This window comes from Nycticebus coucang, chromosome 4 (assembly GCF_027406575.1).
Source record: "Nycticebus coucang isolate mNycCou1 chromosome 4, mNycCou1.pri, whole genome shotgun sequence".
In the NCBI taxonomy this organism is placed as follows: Eukaryota; Metazoa; Chordata; class Mammalia; order Primates; family Lorisidae; genus Nycticebus; species Nycticebus coucang.
The window spans coordinates 117298529-117315468 of NC_069783.1; the positions used below are offsets into that span (position 1 = coordinate 117298529).

Genomic DNA, 16940 nt, shown 5'->3' on the forward strand with positions numbered 1-16940 from the left:
GGTACAATGGAATTTAGGACTCAAATCCCAGCTCTGCCACTTACTTTCTGTAGGAACTTGGGCGAGTCACTCAACCTCTCTAAGCTTCAGAGGTATTTTTTTCCATGTGTAAAATGAGGACAATATTACCTACCAGGTGAGGCAATTTGTGAAGAGTAGTATTATGTAAGTGCTTGGCACGTAATAGACACTCAATAAGCGACATCATATGTAATGAGTATCAGCCGCACCACACCAAGATAAACACAACCTAAGTCGCTGATCTCACGGGCGTCTCCCTCTAGCAGAGACAGGTTTCATTTAAGACGCTAATTGTGGTACAAGGTGTCATAGGCAAAGGAACACAGGAAGACTGAGTGAATTCTGGAGAGGCTTCCTGGAGGAGATGAAATTTAGACAGACTTCAAATAGCATTAGACAGGAAGTCCAGAGATTTAGATTCTTCTTTCCAATTTGCTGCTAAATGCCCAGGTGGCTTTATGCTAATCTCTTTCCCACTCTGGGGTCCCCAGATTCCTTTCTGTAACATTAAGTTGTTGAGCATTGGCTCTGAATCTTTGGGGTCATAACCTCCTTTGAAAAGAATCTGCTAAAATCCAGAGCCCTTCTTCCCAGAAAAATGGAGACATGCAAGTTTGCCTGTACTGGGGAAGAGGGCCTTTCATGGATCCCCACCCCAGAAAGCCACTGGTGAACCCTAAGCTAAAATCCCAGAGCTCAGTCATCTGTTGGAATATTATCACTGAAGACCCAGCCCTACCCTCACATAGAGTCTCTCTCTTTTTAGTCTTAAGGCAGCTGAAAATGAGCAGAATCATTGGCCAATCTGGGAAAGTTCAACCAGCACTGAGCTGAAGGATAGAGCAGGGGCCTGGGAGAGGAGGTCACTCCAGCTGACCAGAAAGCCAAAGTTCAGTTCTGGGACAGCACCCCCAAGTAGTCTGTCCCTGACCTCATCTGGCTTATCACCTCTGCCCTGAGAAGGAGTGTGGGGTGCTCTGGGCAGGCTCCCAAACAGGCCACTGATGCCCATGCTAGAGTTCCCTGACACATCCTTCATTGTCCCTAATCTGAACACCAGCAAGCCCCAGGTGGTCTACCCGTCAGCTGATCTGTGTCCTTAAGTAGTCAGAGAAGGGAAACACTTCAACTCCAATGGCAGCCCCTCCCATCCACTTATTGAGCACTTATTGAGCACCTATACCTTGCAGGTGGCTGTAAATAAGATAGTCATCTGCCCTTCCCTTACTCTAGGGTCTCTGCCTCCTGGCCCAGGTCCCCTCCCCGCAGGATACTGTTTCCATTTCTCTCACCTGGAGCAGGTGAGTGCTTTGGGGGATGTGGGGCCAGTATTGGCTAACTCAGTACTGGCAGGAGAATCAGATCTGGATTGGTGTCTGAGCCTGCAGGGATCCTGGGCCTGTTCCTTACTCTCTCTGGGCCTCAGTCTTCTCAGCTGTACACTTTAGATTCCAGAGTCTGATTCAGAATCGGCCTGTTAGCCCCTTCCCACCTGCACGAATACTGAGAGGGGGAAAAGGAGGCTAGCCCAGAATGCGTAAGATCTTTGGATCTTAGTCACTTAGCACTTATTGAGCACCTATTGGGTGCCAGGCCTTGGATTGGGGAAGGAATGCAGAGATGACATAAATTCGAGCAGGTGACCCCCAAACACCCTACTTCCTGCCTCACGCTCTGCTTGGGGTCAGGAGGCCTCTTGGGGTACCAGACGGGCCTAGCAAAGGGTTTGAGGCGCCCGGGGACTCGCGTGTCAGCTCCAGCGGCGCTCAGAGCCACGATCTGTCTCCTCCCCTTCCTCCTCCTCCTCCGCCCCCTCCCCTCTCCCTCCCCGAGCGCGCCGCAGCCGCCTCCCACCCGCGGGATCCCGGCGTCCGCCGGCTCCTGCGTCGTCCGTCCGCCGGGTAGTCTGTCGCGCGTGGAAAGCCCGGCGTGGTGGCCGAGGGGTCTGGGAGGGAAAGGGCGCGGAGGCGGGACCGCGGCTCCCTCCCACTCCGGGGGGAGCCCGGGAGGCGGCAGTGCTGGATAGCGAGCGGGAGAAGGAGCCACAGCAGAAGAGAGGCGGTGAGCGCGCAGGGTGCTTAGGGACCCCACCCACGGCTCCCGCCGGGGCTCGCGCGCGGCTCGGGAAGGTCTGGGCTGGAGAGGAGTGGCTGTTACCCCCAGGGTGGGAGGCGGTGACGATCGAGCTCCTGGCTTTGCCCCCATAGGTGGCGCGACCCCCTAGGGGCCCTGGGCCGCGCCCGCAGCGCCCGCAGCGCCCGCATCCCCGCATTTCTCCCGCACCCCGCATCCCGGGGCAGGGTGCGGGCCTGGGGGGAGAGGACGCTGGGGAGCTGAGGAGGGAGTCCTGCTGGCAGGGAGAGACGAAAACCGCGCTCCCAGCCCCAGTCCTCTCTTCGGGCCTGCCCCAAGGGAACACGGGCGGGGCGACCCCTGATGCCCCTTGCTGCCCCCATCGGGTTCCCCATTGTTCTCAACCAAGCTCTCCTGGGAAGGGGGGAGGGGGTGCTCCGCTCTCCTCTTAAAGGGCCCTCTCCCCTTCTTGTCTCCCGGCAGGTCGCAAGCACGAGTGGGGTGGGGCGTGCCCACGGGCCCCCGCCCCCCTCGTCCCCCTGGTCCCCGGGGCCCCAACCCAGGAGTACTGACTGGGTGTCCGTGCCGCACACCTCCCCCGTGCGTTCTGCGGCCACCCGGGCCTCTCAGGACAAGGTGGAGAGGGAGCAAGGGGGAACAAGGACGCCCCCTTCAGCAGGAGCTGCGGTGGGGTGGGGAGACCTGAACCCGCAGCAAGGCGAGCACCCCCAAACCCCCTCCACTGAAGCCCGGCGCAGGGTCTGGGACGCAGCTGGGAGCACAGAGCGCTGCAGGAGCAGCAGGCTGGGGACACGGGCCTCCTGGGTGACAGGCCCTGCCTGGCTGGGAAGAAGGACTAGAGACCAGCAGAGAAGAGGCTGAACCTAGAACAGGGGCAGCTGCTTCACTGGCTTATCTGAGCCTGCTGAGGGGGCCAAGAAATTTACACCTCTGTTTCCTCCATCATAAAAAAGACACCTGCTTCCCAGAGCACCACCCTTTTTCTCGGAGACAGCTTTCTGGGGAAGGGGTCCTTGGAGCTTGGAACCCCACCCCACATCCCTTTAACTGAGGCCTTTAGGCCTCAGAGAGGCCTCGGAGTTAGAAAAGAGGCCAGACAGTCCTCTCCTGGGGAGAGAGGAAGTTGTTGCCTGCTCCTGGGCCCAGGAGGAGCTGGGCCCTCAGTAGCAAAGGACCTGGCCCCCGAGGCAGTGGCGGCCATGTCACGGCCAGGCCAGGGTGGGATGGTGCCCATGAACGGTCTGGGCTTCCCACCACAGAACGTGGCCCGGGTGGTGGTGTGGGAGTGGCTGAATGAGCACAGCCGCTGGCGGCCCTACACAGCCACTGTGTGCCACCACATTGAGAATGTGCTCAAGGAGGACGCCCGAGGTTCCGTAGTCCTGGGACAGGTGGATGCACAGCTGGTGCCCTACATCATCGACCTGCAGTCCATGCACCAGTTTCGTCAGGACACAGGTGAGCACACTGCTCCCCTCCCCATCCTATCCACTGGGACCAGGCTGCAGCCGCTGCTGCTGCCACCACCTTTCATGGCAGGAGGCTGAAATCCCACCCTGAATCCGTAAGGAGGGAGCTGGGACATTTGGAAGGCCAAATCTTCTGGTCCAACACCCCTTTCCCACCCTCATACACCTTCCCCAAGAAAAAATGACAGTCTTTGCCAAGTCCGGTTTAAGACTTGGATTCCAACGTAGCCTCTTACGTTAGTTGTTGGACCTTGGGCAAGTTGAATCATCTGAGCCTCGCTTTCCTTATCTGCAAAATGGATCAATCTCTCACAGCAGTGTGAGGACTAAAATTGTGCTTGCTGAGCACAGAACCTAGAAGAGAATTAGCACTCAATGAATGTAGAATAAGGGTTTTCCATGCACATCTTCATTTGATTTTTTTCCAACGATCACAGGCAGTTAAGTCTTATTATTGTGTTATTATTATTATTAGTAGTCCCATTTTGCAGATGAAGCAACTGAATCTCACAGAAGCTGAATGATTTAAACTCAGAGCTGGGACTTGAATTGAGGCAACTGAATTCCAGAGCCTGAGCTTTTAACTGGTATCCTATACTTACCCCAAGTGTTGATGGTCTTGGGGTGAAAAAATAGCAGCGGTGATTATTAGGGGAAGGGGGTGTTGGTGGTTTTGATGGTGGGCGAAGGGTAATGATGGAGGAAATGATGGTGGTGGTTGTGCTGGTGGTAATGTCAGTGGTGGCATTGGTGGTGGGGTCATGGTAACTGTGGAGAGGATGACGGTGGCATGCCAGTGTTGGTGGTGGCGGTGGTATTGACCGTGGAATTCATTGGCGGTGGTGAGGTTGATGATTGTATTGGTGATGGTACTGGAAGTGGTGTGATGGGGGTGGTGATGATGGAGAGAATGATGTTGGTGGCAGTCGTGGTGGCCATATGGTGTGGGTAGGTAGTCCTGTGGCGGGGGAGGGGGGTGTTGCTTGGTGGTACTGGTGATTGTATCAGGGTACTATGATGCTGCTGTCGATGGCTGTGTTGGTGGCAGTGTAATAGGTGGCAATGGTGATAAAAATGTTAAGGTCCTACTCTCAGGCCCACTATTTTTTTTCTGGAGATTTGCCATTATTGTGGTGCTATCTGCCTGAGTCATTGCCCAATGGTCTCTGTGACAAGCCTGGTGGGCTCTGGGGAGTAGTGAGGTCCTGCCTCATGGAAGCTGCCAAGTTTGACCCCCCCCCCACAAACCAGCTGGTTGAGTTTGGGGAAGTTCCAGTGAATCTCTGGATGACAGAACTGCATGTAACAACCCTGGGGACAGTAGGATGCTTTCCTTCTCTCTAGAGCTGTGTCGTCCGGTAGAGTAGCCACTAACTGCGGGTGACTATTCAAATTTACGTCAATTCAGATTAAGCAAAATGTAAAATCCAGTTCTTCAGTCACACCAGCCACACTTCAAGTGCTCAATAGCTACATGTATCTTGTGGTTACCATGCGGGACAGCATAGATCCAGAATATTGCATCATGGCAACAAATTTCTATAGACTGTTCTAGAACATTGCTTGGTACCTACAGAGTGTTCACCAAATCTTGACACACGTAAGCAGGTTCATAATGAATGCCTTATTGATGTTACATTTTAGTACATCTGTTTCTATAACTCTAGGCATTGACCTAGAGTTATAGAAAGTCACTCGCCAGTGGTGATAGTCATTCATACATTGAATCCTGTGCTCACCTATTGATCTCCCGCTGTGTGTCAGATTCTGTGCTAAGCCCTAGAGTACAGCAGGGAGTAAGTAGCATCCTCAGGACAGGACTACACTGATGGTCCTGGTGTGGTCAGGGAGCAAGAAAACACACAGTCGTACAGATAATCATTGAAGATCTGAAAGCATGAAACAAGCCTGGTCTAGGAGTTCTCAGGAGGTGGGGCCAGCTGGAAGAAGTGATGTTTGAACAGAGCTAAATGAGTGAAGGGGCCAGTGTCCCAGGCAGAGAGAACAACCAGCAAAGACCCTGGGGTGGGGAGGAGCAGAGTACATTCAAGTCCATTGCATCTGGAGCATGGGGAACAAGGGTACAAGATAACATTGAAGCAAGAACCAGACATTCAAGCCTGGACAGCCATGAAAAAGACTTTGAATTTGATCCTGAGTGCAAGGGAAGACATTATCTTTTCCTTGTTCCTCTTCTTCCAGAGGGGCACTGAGGCCCTCATGGAAAGTGAGAAGTATTGGGCATCACCTGCCCCATTCTCTCTGTTTTATCCTGGAGATGTAGGCAGGGACCTGAGAGCAGTAGGTTTTCTCCTTGCTTAGTGGTTTGGTATTCTGTGGGTTCAGAGCTAATGCTGGGTGTGGGAATTTTTGAGGACACTTGAGAGGGGGCTAGGATGGTCCTTAAGAGCAGGGACAGACCTTCCTGAGGCTGCCAAGTTGACAACTTTGCCTTTGATCCTCCTCCCCTTTGGGAGCAGCCCTGCTTATGTTTCTGAGTCCCTTCCCTCCCCAAATCCCTCCATCCCCTTTTCAGCAGGCCACTTATCCTCATAGCACAATAGCACCACTTTTATGTTTCAGCCTCACTGGATCCCCCAGAAGTTCAGCTCCAGTCACTTCCCTACACCCCTCCCCTGAGCTGTTCACTCCACACCTGCCCCATGTTTGCCGGAAAAGGGAAAAAAAACACTCATTCCTCAATGGGTTCCTGGGACCCTGCCAAGACCCCCCGCCACACCAGCAAGGGAAGAAAGCCAAGGAATTGTTGGGGATGGCAGAGGACCTGGGATGCCCAGAAGTCTGCTAGAGGGAGGGGCAAGAAGCCTCCCTGCCAGATATGTTATAGTTTGCACTCTGACTTTACCCAGGAGCAAAACACTACCAAGAAAGTACATCTTGGGCAGCGCCTGTGGCTCAGTGAGTAAGGCGCCAGCCCCATACACCAAGGGTGGCAGGTTTGAACCCGGCCCCAGCCAAACTACAAAAAAAAAAGGGCAGCGCCTGTGGCTACGTCGGTAATACCGAGGGTGGCGGGTTCAAACCCAGCCCCGGCTGAACTGCAAACCAAAAAATAGCTGGGCGTTGTGGCAGGCGCCTGTAGTCCCAGCTACTCGGGAGGCTGAGGCAAGAGAATCGCTTCAGCTCAGGAGTTGGAGGTTGCTGTGAGCTGTGTGATGCCATGGCACTCTACCAAGGGCGATAAAATGAGACTCTGTCTCTACAAAAAAAAAAAGAAAGAAAGTACATCTTGTCCTCATTCTTAATGGTCTGGGGAAAAGCCTGGACCGGCAAGGAGCAGACCTGAGTGCCAGCTGTGTGTCTGCAGGCAGGTGTCTTCACCTTTGCAGGGCTCGGTTTCCACATCCATGAAATGGGTGAGAGCATCAAATCTCTAACAGCGTTATTAGATTAATAAAGAGAATTGAGCCAATTTTATCACCACAAATGTCAACTAATTAATCACCCCCTAGCATGTGCTCACCACTATGTACGCAACAGAGACAAGAGATTCTAAATCGCATAGATTTTCTTTCTCTCTCTCCCCATTCTCTTACCCAAACCAATATAAAATTGTAAAACCCAAAACTTGTATGTATGTGCTAAAATGAACACAATCTTTCACCCAGAATCTCTAGTAGTAAAATTCTTGATATTTTCATTGAAGCCAAATTTTAATTTGGGTGAAAGTTGCCCTGGCTTTGCTAGTGCCCTAACATAGGAGAAGCTGGCAGACTTTTTCTGACAGGGTTAGATAGTAAATATTTTAAGCTTTGTGGGACCTACAGTCTCTGTTGTAACTAGTCAACTCTTTCATAGTGTGAAAACAGCCACAATTTGTAAATGAATGAGTGTGGCTGTGCTCTAATCAAACTAGTTGTGAACACAGAAATTTGAATTTTATATCATTTTCACGGGTCATGAAATAGTCTTTTTTCAAAAAAAAATGTAAAAGTCATTCTTAGTTTCTGAGCTGCACAAAAGCAGGTGGTGGGTGAATTTGGCCTGTGGGCTGCAGTTCACTGACCCCTGCACACACATATTCTTAACCTGCCCATGGGGTAAGATGGTGCTGATGCCACAAAATGCCCAAAATATATGCTTTGTGCAATTATGTGCACACACACACTCAGCACCAGCCTGTTTGCACACCACTGACCCACAAGTGCCCCATCTACATGCCTCTCATGAAGTTAGTGGAAGAAAGCCCAGGTGTCAGGCTGAGCCACAGGGGAGAGGCCAGGCCCTGGCCCCGTGGGGGCTGCTGTTTGTTCAGCTGTTGAACTCTCGCCTTTTCCCTGCTGGGCTGTTTTCACTGCTCCCCATGGGGGGTGAGGTTCTCTCTCTGAAGCCCTCTAGATCCAAACCCAATAGTCTGGACTGGAAAGTGGAGCCCCCCTGCATGAAAGCTGAATGCTGTGATCCTGGAACAGATGATGTTAGATCATTAGAGCCCTAACAGTGGTGTCCCAGGCAGAGGGCTGGAGGGCAGAGCTAGAGGTAAGAATGGGTGGTTGACTCGATTGGCATGGAGAATATTTGCCCTGTTGGGACATATGCTAAGTTTCTCCCAAAGCTTTCCTCATCATCCCTTGTCTCCAGCTGGCTCTACCACAGATAAACCAAGATCCCACGAATGAAAAAGCCTGGGCTATGAATTTTGACCAGATGGGCCCTGCAGCTGGTGGCTGAGCTGGAGCCTGGGAGCCATCAGGGTCTTGGAGCGAGGGAGTTGGCTACCACCAGCAGTGGGGGAAAGGTTTGTGGATGGCTTTCTTCTCTGGGGATCATTTGCATCCCCCCTCCACCCGCAACTGGGGCAGTGGCTCCCAAGGGCCGCACCCAGACCATGGGCTTTCCACCAGGTCCACACAGCTGGACAGAAGTGTGACACTTCCCTGGCAATTCCCAAATTGCTTGCTGGCCTCATGTAGCTGGGATCAAGGAAGGGGCACTTACCTGACTGATGTCTCCCATGTTCCTCCCCATCTGTTGATGGAGGGATTTATGGTGGCCTTCTTCACACTCTGTAGATGGGACAGGTGAGGCCAAGAAGGCCAGACTTGGGACCATCCACAAATGCTGTGCCCAAGCCTCCAAGCATGGCTGTGTCTGGTGCTCCCAAGCTGTCGGTTTGGAGTGACAGGTGGTAGCTGGTTTCAGAGTTTCCCAGGCCTACATCCTTACTGAGAGAGCTTTGGCTTCACTCAGCCCTGGTCCCTTCCCTTAGGGGACGGTCCCATACAAAGACATTTAGGCTGTGGGAGACAGAGGGCCACCCAGAGTGGAGAAGCAGCCTCTAGAATTTAGGGAAAGCACTTCTGAAATGTGGAATCCAGATGAAGACACTTAAGCCCAGTGAGGGTGAGTGACTTGCCCAAGGTCATACCACCCATCAGTGCCAAGCTAGACCTAGGCCTCCCACACAGGCCTCAAGGATAGAAAACAATGTGACATTCATTGCCAGGGCTGAAAGCATTCCCTCCCCCTTCTCTTTCTCTGTTGTGGCTTGTTGCTAGGGTCTGGACCAACAAAAGGACAGCCTGTGCTACCCAGAAGGCCTCCAGAGCCCATCTCCCTGGTTGCAAAACCTCTTGGGACCCTCTCCCAACCAGTCTGGGGGATGGGGATCCCAGGGGCTGGGCCTGATGCCAGAGGCAAGGAGGACTATGCGTGTGGGGGTGGGGAATGGTCCAGCCAATCCATACATGAGCATCTCTCATGACCACCCATCACTGTGTTCCCACCACTGCAGATCCATGCCTTTGGCCTCAGGCTACTTGTCTAGCTCCAGGAGCCTCTTCTGATACCTTAGTACATCATATTTTTATTTGATGGTCATTGGTGTCTGCTCAGTATCAGACCTTGGGCTGGGTCTTAGGAACTCAGTAGAAGGACAAAATTAATCCAGAGTCTAATCAATCAATTTCAGAGTCTAGTGGAGATAAAGGCAAATAGATTTCATGGGAATATCATTTGAACCCTCTGACTCATGAGGCCAACAGATACAGACTGAATTCCAGTTTGGCCCTTTGCTGGCTGTGTGACTGTGGGCAAGCCCCTTAACCTCTCTGGGCTTCGGTTTCCACCTCTGTAAAATGGGGATAAGAATAGTTCTCACCTGAGAGGGTTGTCGTGAGGATTGAATGAGATAATGTGGGTAAAAGCACAGAGAATACTACTTTGCACATAGCAAGCACTCATGCACAAAGAGGAAAAGATTTAAATGCCTCACTGGAGAGGTGTAGGGTGCTTTTGGCCATGTGTCCTGGGGCCTTTGACAGGAGGACTTCCTGGAGGAGGAGTCCTGCAAGAGGGTCTGGTTTGGGTAAATAGAATGCTGGGAGGAACACTTCCAGCAAGGCCCTGCAGGAGAGCTCAGATGGGTGGCAGAGGGAGGCTGGGACCGAAGGGGGAGGGGCTGAAGGAGGCTTCTTGGGCCCCGAAGTGACCTGGCAGACTGGCCTGCCAGGTGCTGCCCTTTAGCGGCCAGGCCCTGGGGGACTGACAGCCACACTGCAGAACAGTCTCGTTAATCATGGGCCTTCACAGGCCAGAGGCAGAGCAGGTGGGACAGGAGCTGACCTGGTACTTCCTACACTCTAAGCTCCCTTCACCCAGGCAGAGGGTGTCACCCCATTTTACTAAAGCGGGAAGGTGAGAAGCCACCTGCCCCAGCTAGGAAGGGGTGGGCCTGAGATCAGACCCTGGCCTACAGCGGAGTGGGCAGGGCACCTCCCAAGCTTGCCCTGTGCCTCATCCTGGTTGCCCCAGGACCTTGGACAGCTCCACCTGTACCCTGCGCACCTGGACACAGGGGCCTTAGGGGAAACAGCCTCCTCACAACCCTTTCCCTTTCCTCCTGACCCCCTCCCTGTTTTTCCTGCTTTTTCCCATCCCCTAGCCTCAGCTTTCCCAGCAAGCTGTGGAGTCTAGAAATAGGGGACATGGTGGGACTTTGGGGTGGGGTGGTAAGGAGGGATCCCAATGAGAAGATGATAGAGAATGTGATGAGAGGCAGAAGGGGCCAGATGGGTAGGTAATGGGAGTTGAGTGTGGGACGGGACTGGGCACTTGTGCCTCCCTGTGCCATTCAGGTGAAAGGCAATGGGGTCCCTAATTCCCTCCCCAGGCTGCCATTCTTGGGTATATGCATGGTGCTCCAGGCCTCCCCATCCACCTCCGTGTCTCCTTGGGCCTCCCTCCTCTGCCCAGCTCCTGTGTCACACCAGTCCCCAGGACAGACTCTAAGCTACTAGACAATCACCCCACCATGAGCCTACCCAGCCTCCCAATTACACGACATCCCTGCTAGCCTCCAGCTATACCTGCCTGATATCAGCCAACACAGGGGGCCCAAAACCTGGAACTTGCTGCCTCAGGGAACCTTGTTGGTGAGGGCCAGGGTTATTGTCCCAGCAGCTTGCTAAGAATTGTGGAGGGTGGGGATACAGGTAAACCACACGCCTGAGCCTCAGTTTCCTCACCTATAATAAGGAACAACTGTACCTAATTCTTGTGATTGTGGTCAATAGTCATTCACTTGATAGGAATTTCATGAGCACCTACTATGTGCCAGGCATGGTCCCAGGCACAAACAATGCCACAATAAACAGGACAGACACAAATCTCTGTCCCCAAGGCCCGTCTGATATAGAAGGCCAGGCACCAAGGAAGTCCCAGGATATGGGACTATTCTTGACCTTGGGGTTCTAGGAGCTGCCAGGCTGGGGGCTGGGTCTCCCCTGGGTCCTGCACAGTTCTGTCCTTGCTCTCCTACCCTGCCAAGAGCCTTACTCTCTCTCGGCACCTCTGGTCCTCCCTCTGGAGCTATTCCAGGCTGCTACCTCTACCTGCCCAGACAGCAGTGGCAGCTGGTGACGGGGTGCAGGAAGGAGTCTGGCACCATGCCCTGGAGCCGAGCACCCTGAGATGCAGAACAAAGGGCAAGGCAATCAAAGGAGGCGGCCAGGACAGTCCTGACAGCAGCTGCAGCAAAGCCACCTCTTGTCCTGATGACAGGGCAGGCCCGCCGCCACTGAACCTTTGTCTCTTCTCCCTCCAACTGCAAGCAGAACATTGTCAGGGGAAGCACAGGGTTTACCCAAAATGGCACCATCATGGAGCCCCGCCCCTAGCTGGGGTAAGTAAGCATCCCAGCTTCCTCTGCTCTCGGAATGAGGGTTCATTCATGCCACCTGGTACCAGGGAAATGGCAGTCAGGGGGCCTGAGTTTGAGATCTGTCTCTAATTTGCTAGCTCATCTTGCTTGAGTTTCTCTCTCTGTGGCTCAGTTTGCCCAACTATGCAGAGGCTGCAAACTTAGATGCTTACAAATAATAGAAATATGTGCAGTGTCTCAGAAGGCAGAGATTTTTACCTATCTTGTTCTCCAGTGCCTGGTATACAGTAGGTGCTCAGTAAATATCCAAAGGCCTGAATAGGGCAAGCATAACTCAGCTTCTGCTAACTGCTGCCAAGGAGGACAATTTTTGTGGTCACATCCTTGGATAGTGTTGGAGTTTTAAAATCCAGACTTGTGGGAGTCTACTTTAATTTTTAAATGTTGGCCACTTTTTAAAAATGTAAATAGCACATGAACCAGAACTAAACCACATCCACACCAGCTTGCAACCTCCAGCCTAGTCATGTGTAGCATTCAATTAGGTTCATTTGTATGTGTCTGGTTATTCATTCATTCATCTAGCATTTTCTAAGTGCCTACCTTCCTATGTCCCTGGCTACAGCAGGATGGTAAGGAGGTTGAAAACCAGCCCAGCCTTGGATGGGCTGCCAGGCTGGAGGGAACAAGGATGCCTCAGCACCTAGGGAGCTGTGTGATTTAATGGGGGTAATGCAGGTACAAGGTGTTTCACAGGCCTCAAGGAGAAAGTGGTTATCTCCAAGGATGGCCCAGAACATTCCAAGAAGGCAGAGTGCTTGCACTGAGGCAAAAGAATTAAGAAAGAACTCAGCTGGGAGGGCAGTGATGTTGGGCAGGTGGAAGGTATTCTAGACAGAAGGAACAGCATGTGCAAATACACAGAGGCACAGCCACACAAGGCATGTTGAGAGAATGGCTGGAATTTTGGTGTGGTTAGAGTGTGAGGCTGTGCAGACAGCTTGTAATGGGCTTCAGAGGCTGAGCTAAGGTGCTTAGGCTGATTCCTAAGGGCACTAGGGAACTATTGATGGGTGTTAAGCAGAGAAGTGACATGGTCACACTTGAGTTTGTAAAAGCTCATCCGGCTGCCATGTGAGAATGCTCTTGGGCTGCAAAGAGTGGAAGCTGTGACACAGGGTGGAGGCTCCTGTAATGGTCCAGACAAACAGTGATGGTGGTATGGGCACAGCAGTGGTAGTGGGAGTGGGGAGAAGTTCCTGTCCTGGTGGGGTTCAGTCCTGCCTTGGTTGCTGTGTGACTTTGGGTAAGTCACTGCACCTCTCTGTGCTTCAGCAGTTGCATAAGGCAAATGATAACAGTGTTTTTCATTATCATTATTATCTTACATTTGTTAACACTATCATCATAAAAACCTGCCCCATAGAATTGTTTTGTGGATTAAGAGTTGACTTATATGAGCCCGGTGCCTGTGGCTCAAGTGGCTAAGGCGCCAGCCACATACACCTGAGCTGGGGGGTTCGTATCCACCCCGGGCCCACCACACAACAATGACTGCTGCAACCAAAAAATAGCTGGGCATTGTGGCGGGCACCTGTATCTCAGCTACTTGGGAGGTGGAGGCAGGAGAATCACTTGAGCCCAGGAGTTGGAGGTTGCTGTGAGCTGTGATGCGACAGCACTCTACCCAGGGTGACAGCTTGAGGCTCTGTCTCAAACAAACAAACAAACAAAAAGAGTTAATTTATATGAAGCACTCAGAACAGTGCCCAGCGCTCTGTGTTTACTGTTATCATTACTATTACACACATTTCACAGACCCCAAGGGACCAGCTCAGAGGGCTTGAGGTGGTGGAGGACCCTTCTGTTCCCTTCCCCTCCATTTCCTGCTCTCAGCTGGAGCTGACTGTGTGCAAAGCAGGTGACCAGAAAGCCACTCCACTGCGTGCGCACGCGCAGATACACACACACAGAGCCCATGGGGTGCCACAGCCTGCCACCTACTGCCAGCAGCCTCTGAGGTGGGGGCCTGTGTGAAGGCCACACAGCCTCTCAGCCTTCCCAAGGTGAGGCTGGAGACCCCATCTCCACATATCCTTGGAGTATGCGGCCAGCTTCAAACGTGCGGAAACCACTAATGGGCCACAGCTTAGCTTGACGAGTCCCAGAGGAGAGTTTGGAGGAAACAGAATCCTGCGGGGTTATTGATCGATTGCATGTAGGCAGCAGCCAGCAGGCGGCTGGGATCCACAGGCTGCAGCTCTAATCCCAGCCTGGCCAGTAAACACAGAGCGCTGGGCACTGTTCTGAGTGCTTCATATAAATTAACTCTGTTTGTTTGTTTGTTTGTTTGAGACAGAGCCCTCAGCGGAACTTCCGTATCTTCCCAAGGGGCCTCAGTCTCCCAGCTGCCAAATGGGGCTAATAATAATGTATACCCCTAGGGCTCTTGTGAGACTGGGAGATGAAGTGTGCAAGCCCTTAGCACAGTGGATGGACTCAGTAAAGCAGACCTTTTATACTCAACAATGCTGTGTTGTCCTCAGCATTGTTAGAGGGAGTCGACCAGCCATTTAGATAATCAGCAGGGAATTAAAGGACAGGCAGCTATTACAGAAGGTCATGCAGCAGCCTGGGTTGGAACCTCAGCTATGTCACTTATCATGGGGTAAGCTCCTGTGCCTCAGTTTCCTCCTCCAGAACATGGGCTCATGAGAATAGATCAGAGCAGTCAGGCATAGCCAAGTGACCTAGGTATGAGTCTGGCTGGACCGCTTAACTGCAGATCCCCCCGGGGATGTCCCTAACTGTTCCATGCCTGTTTCCTCACCTCTAAAAGGGGGTGATAGTGTCCCTACACCCTAGGGTTGTTAGGATCTAGAAAAATGAGAGTGACTATTATTGTTACTGCTTCTGTGTTGGTGGAGGATTCAGTGAAGTCTCTCACTGGGGCCGGATCCAGGAGTGGGTGCTCAATCATGCTCAACTCACCACCCAACCCCCAGTCACAGGCCTCAGCCCCCCACCTGACAGGATGTCCCATGACTGCCTCCGACGGGCCCCCCCTTCTAGGCCCCCTTTCACAGCAGGATCTGGGTGCCCCCATATGAGATCACTTCCCTCTAGGAAGCCACCCCCAAAGGGAGGGGTTCTCTGCTGGGCCTTGAGGCTGGCCCAGCTCAGGGAGGAACTATTTGGAGTCTGAGGGGCAGGCAAGAGGGCTCTGATCCTTCCCCCCTCCCTGGAGTCAGCTGCCTCTTATGGCTAAGAGGTGGGGGCTGAGACACCCACACACACACCCTCCAGGTAGGGACTTGGGAGGTCAGATCAGGACCATGCTCTCAGGGTACCAACCACACACAGCTAAGCAAGTAAGAGCAAAGCTGAGGTAGTGAGCTCCCTGTCACTGAGAGTATCCTAGACTAGGCTACCACTTGTCTAAGCTGAACCCCTTAGAACCAATCCAACCTGGGCCTTCTTTTACTCCACGAGTGGAGCATCATCCCAAGCCCTCTGCTCTCACCCTCCCAAGAGTTCCCCTCTCCAGGCCTCAGTTACCTCATCTGTAAAATAGAAATAATCCTGGTCCCTCCCTGGAAGAAGTGGTGTGTGGGTAAAATGAATGAGTGGTGGTCAACTGCTAAGCACAGCACCTGGCATGGTAGCAGGTGTCATTAAGTGTTAGTTAACTCTTGTTATTTTGATATTTTCTACCCCATTGCTCTTCACTACTCTCTCTCTTGCCCTGGGCTTCCTGATTGTCTCAGCTGCCAGTTTCGGCTTTCCTTTCTTTTTCTTTTTCTTTTTTTTTTTTTTTTTTTTGAGACAGAGTCTCACTATGTCACCCTCGGTAGAGTGCCGTGGTGTCACAGCTCACAGCAACCTCAAACTCTTGGGCTTAAGCGATTCTCTTGCCTTAGCCTCCCAAGTTACAGGCGCCTGCCACAATGCCCAGCTATGTTCTTGTTGTTGTTGTTACAGTTGTCATTGTTGCTTTAGCTGGCCCAGGCCAGGTTCATACCCACCAGCCTTTGGTGTATGTGGCTGGCGCCATAACCACTGTGCTACAGGCGCCAAGCCAGGCTTTCCTTTCTTTTTGTCTCTTCAGCCCCAGCTGTCCTTGTATCCACCTCAGTATTGTCCATTTTTGTCTTGGCCTGTTTCAGGCATTCTCTTTGGGTGTGTGTGTCTCTCTGTGCCTCTCTGTGCCTCTCTGTCCCTCTCTCTCACCAGGCACTAAGTGGTCACTGGCTGCTATGGATGTGGCCGCCCCCACACTCAATCTCAGGGGACCCAGCTCCTGCAACCCTCCTGCTAACATTGACCAAAGCCCTCTCCCCTTAGTTCAGCTGGAAGAAGATTAAACTTTTTCAGCCAAACATTGCTAAGAAACTGGGGAAGAGAGGGAAGGCGGGGATGCGACAGAAGCAGACACACAGACACCAGCCCAGAAAGGGCACTTGTGCTTGACATAGGTCTCTAACTGCCACAGAGATGCAGACCCTGGGGCAGACACAGCCAGATGCCTGGAGCCCAGGGAGAGGTGAGGTCTGCTCTCACCTCTAGGCCACCAACCTGAAACCCTGCCCATCTCCCAGGCTAAAGAACCTCCAGCCCCTTCTTAGACCCATTGTTCTGGCTAAAAATCTAGGCCAAGGCCACTGAGGAGAAGTAACATTTCCAACACTGCTCCCTTGGAAATCTTGAGATCGACATCCAAGCAGGTTGTCAGGGAACTGGCTGCCCCCCCCTTGGCCTGGTTCATGGCCAGCCTGGGCCCAAGAGGTAGATGGATGGGCAGCCGGGCAGCAGCGGGCACTGCAGGGTGCAGGGCCCAGTGGGAGGACAGCAGCTGCCCTAATTACTCCAGCTCTCCAGGTTCCAATCTCATTTCAAAAGGACTCCAGGGACACAGCCTTTAATAACTACCAGTAAACAGGCAGGAAAATCGATACCTGGTAAATAGAGCCCTGGAGAGAGGGAGGCCTGGGCTGGCTGGCCCTGATGAGCTCCCAGAGTCCTTTGCTGCAGAGCTGGCCAACGTTGACTTTGGAAACCCTCTGCCCCACGTGAGAGACCTCCCCACGGACCTCATGAAGCTTTGCCACTGCCCGCACAGGCTGCTCCTGCTCCAGCCTCCACTTCCACTCTATCAAACCCAACCCTCCCTTTCTCCACTCTCCCTGAGCCCTCACATGTGCCAAATAGGTTGCCCTGTCCAGTTGCAGATGCTT

At 52.7% G+C, this 16940-nt stretch overlaps 1 protein-coding gene across 1 annotated transcript in view; it reads left to right on the plus strand.

Moving 5' to 3' along the window:
- The first annotated feature begins 1866 nt into the window (after window positions 1–1866).
- Window positions 1867–16940, plus strand: part of DTX1 (deltex E3 ubiquitin ligase 1) — a 36997-nt gene continuing 21923 nt past the window's right edge. The window contains exons 1-2 of the mRNA XM_053589044.1: window positions 1867–2082; window positions 2578–3573. Coding sequence (XP_053445019.1) covers window positions 3315–3573 — 259 coding nt within the window. The 5' untranslated portion in view covers window positions 1867–2082; window positions 2578–3314. The remainder of the gene's footprint in view (window positions 2083–2577; window positions 3574–16940) is intronic.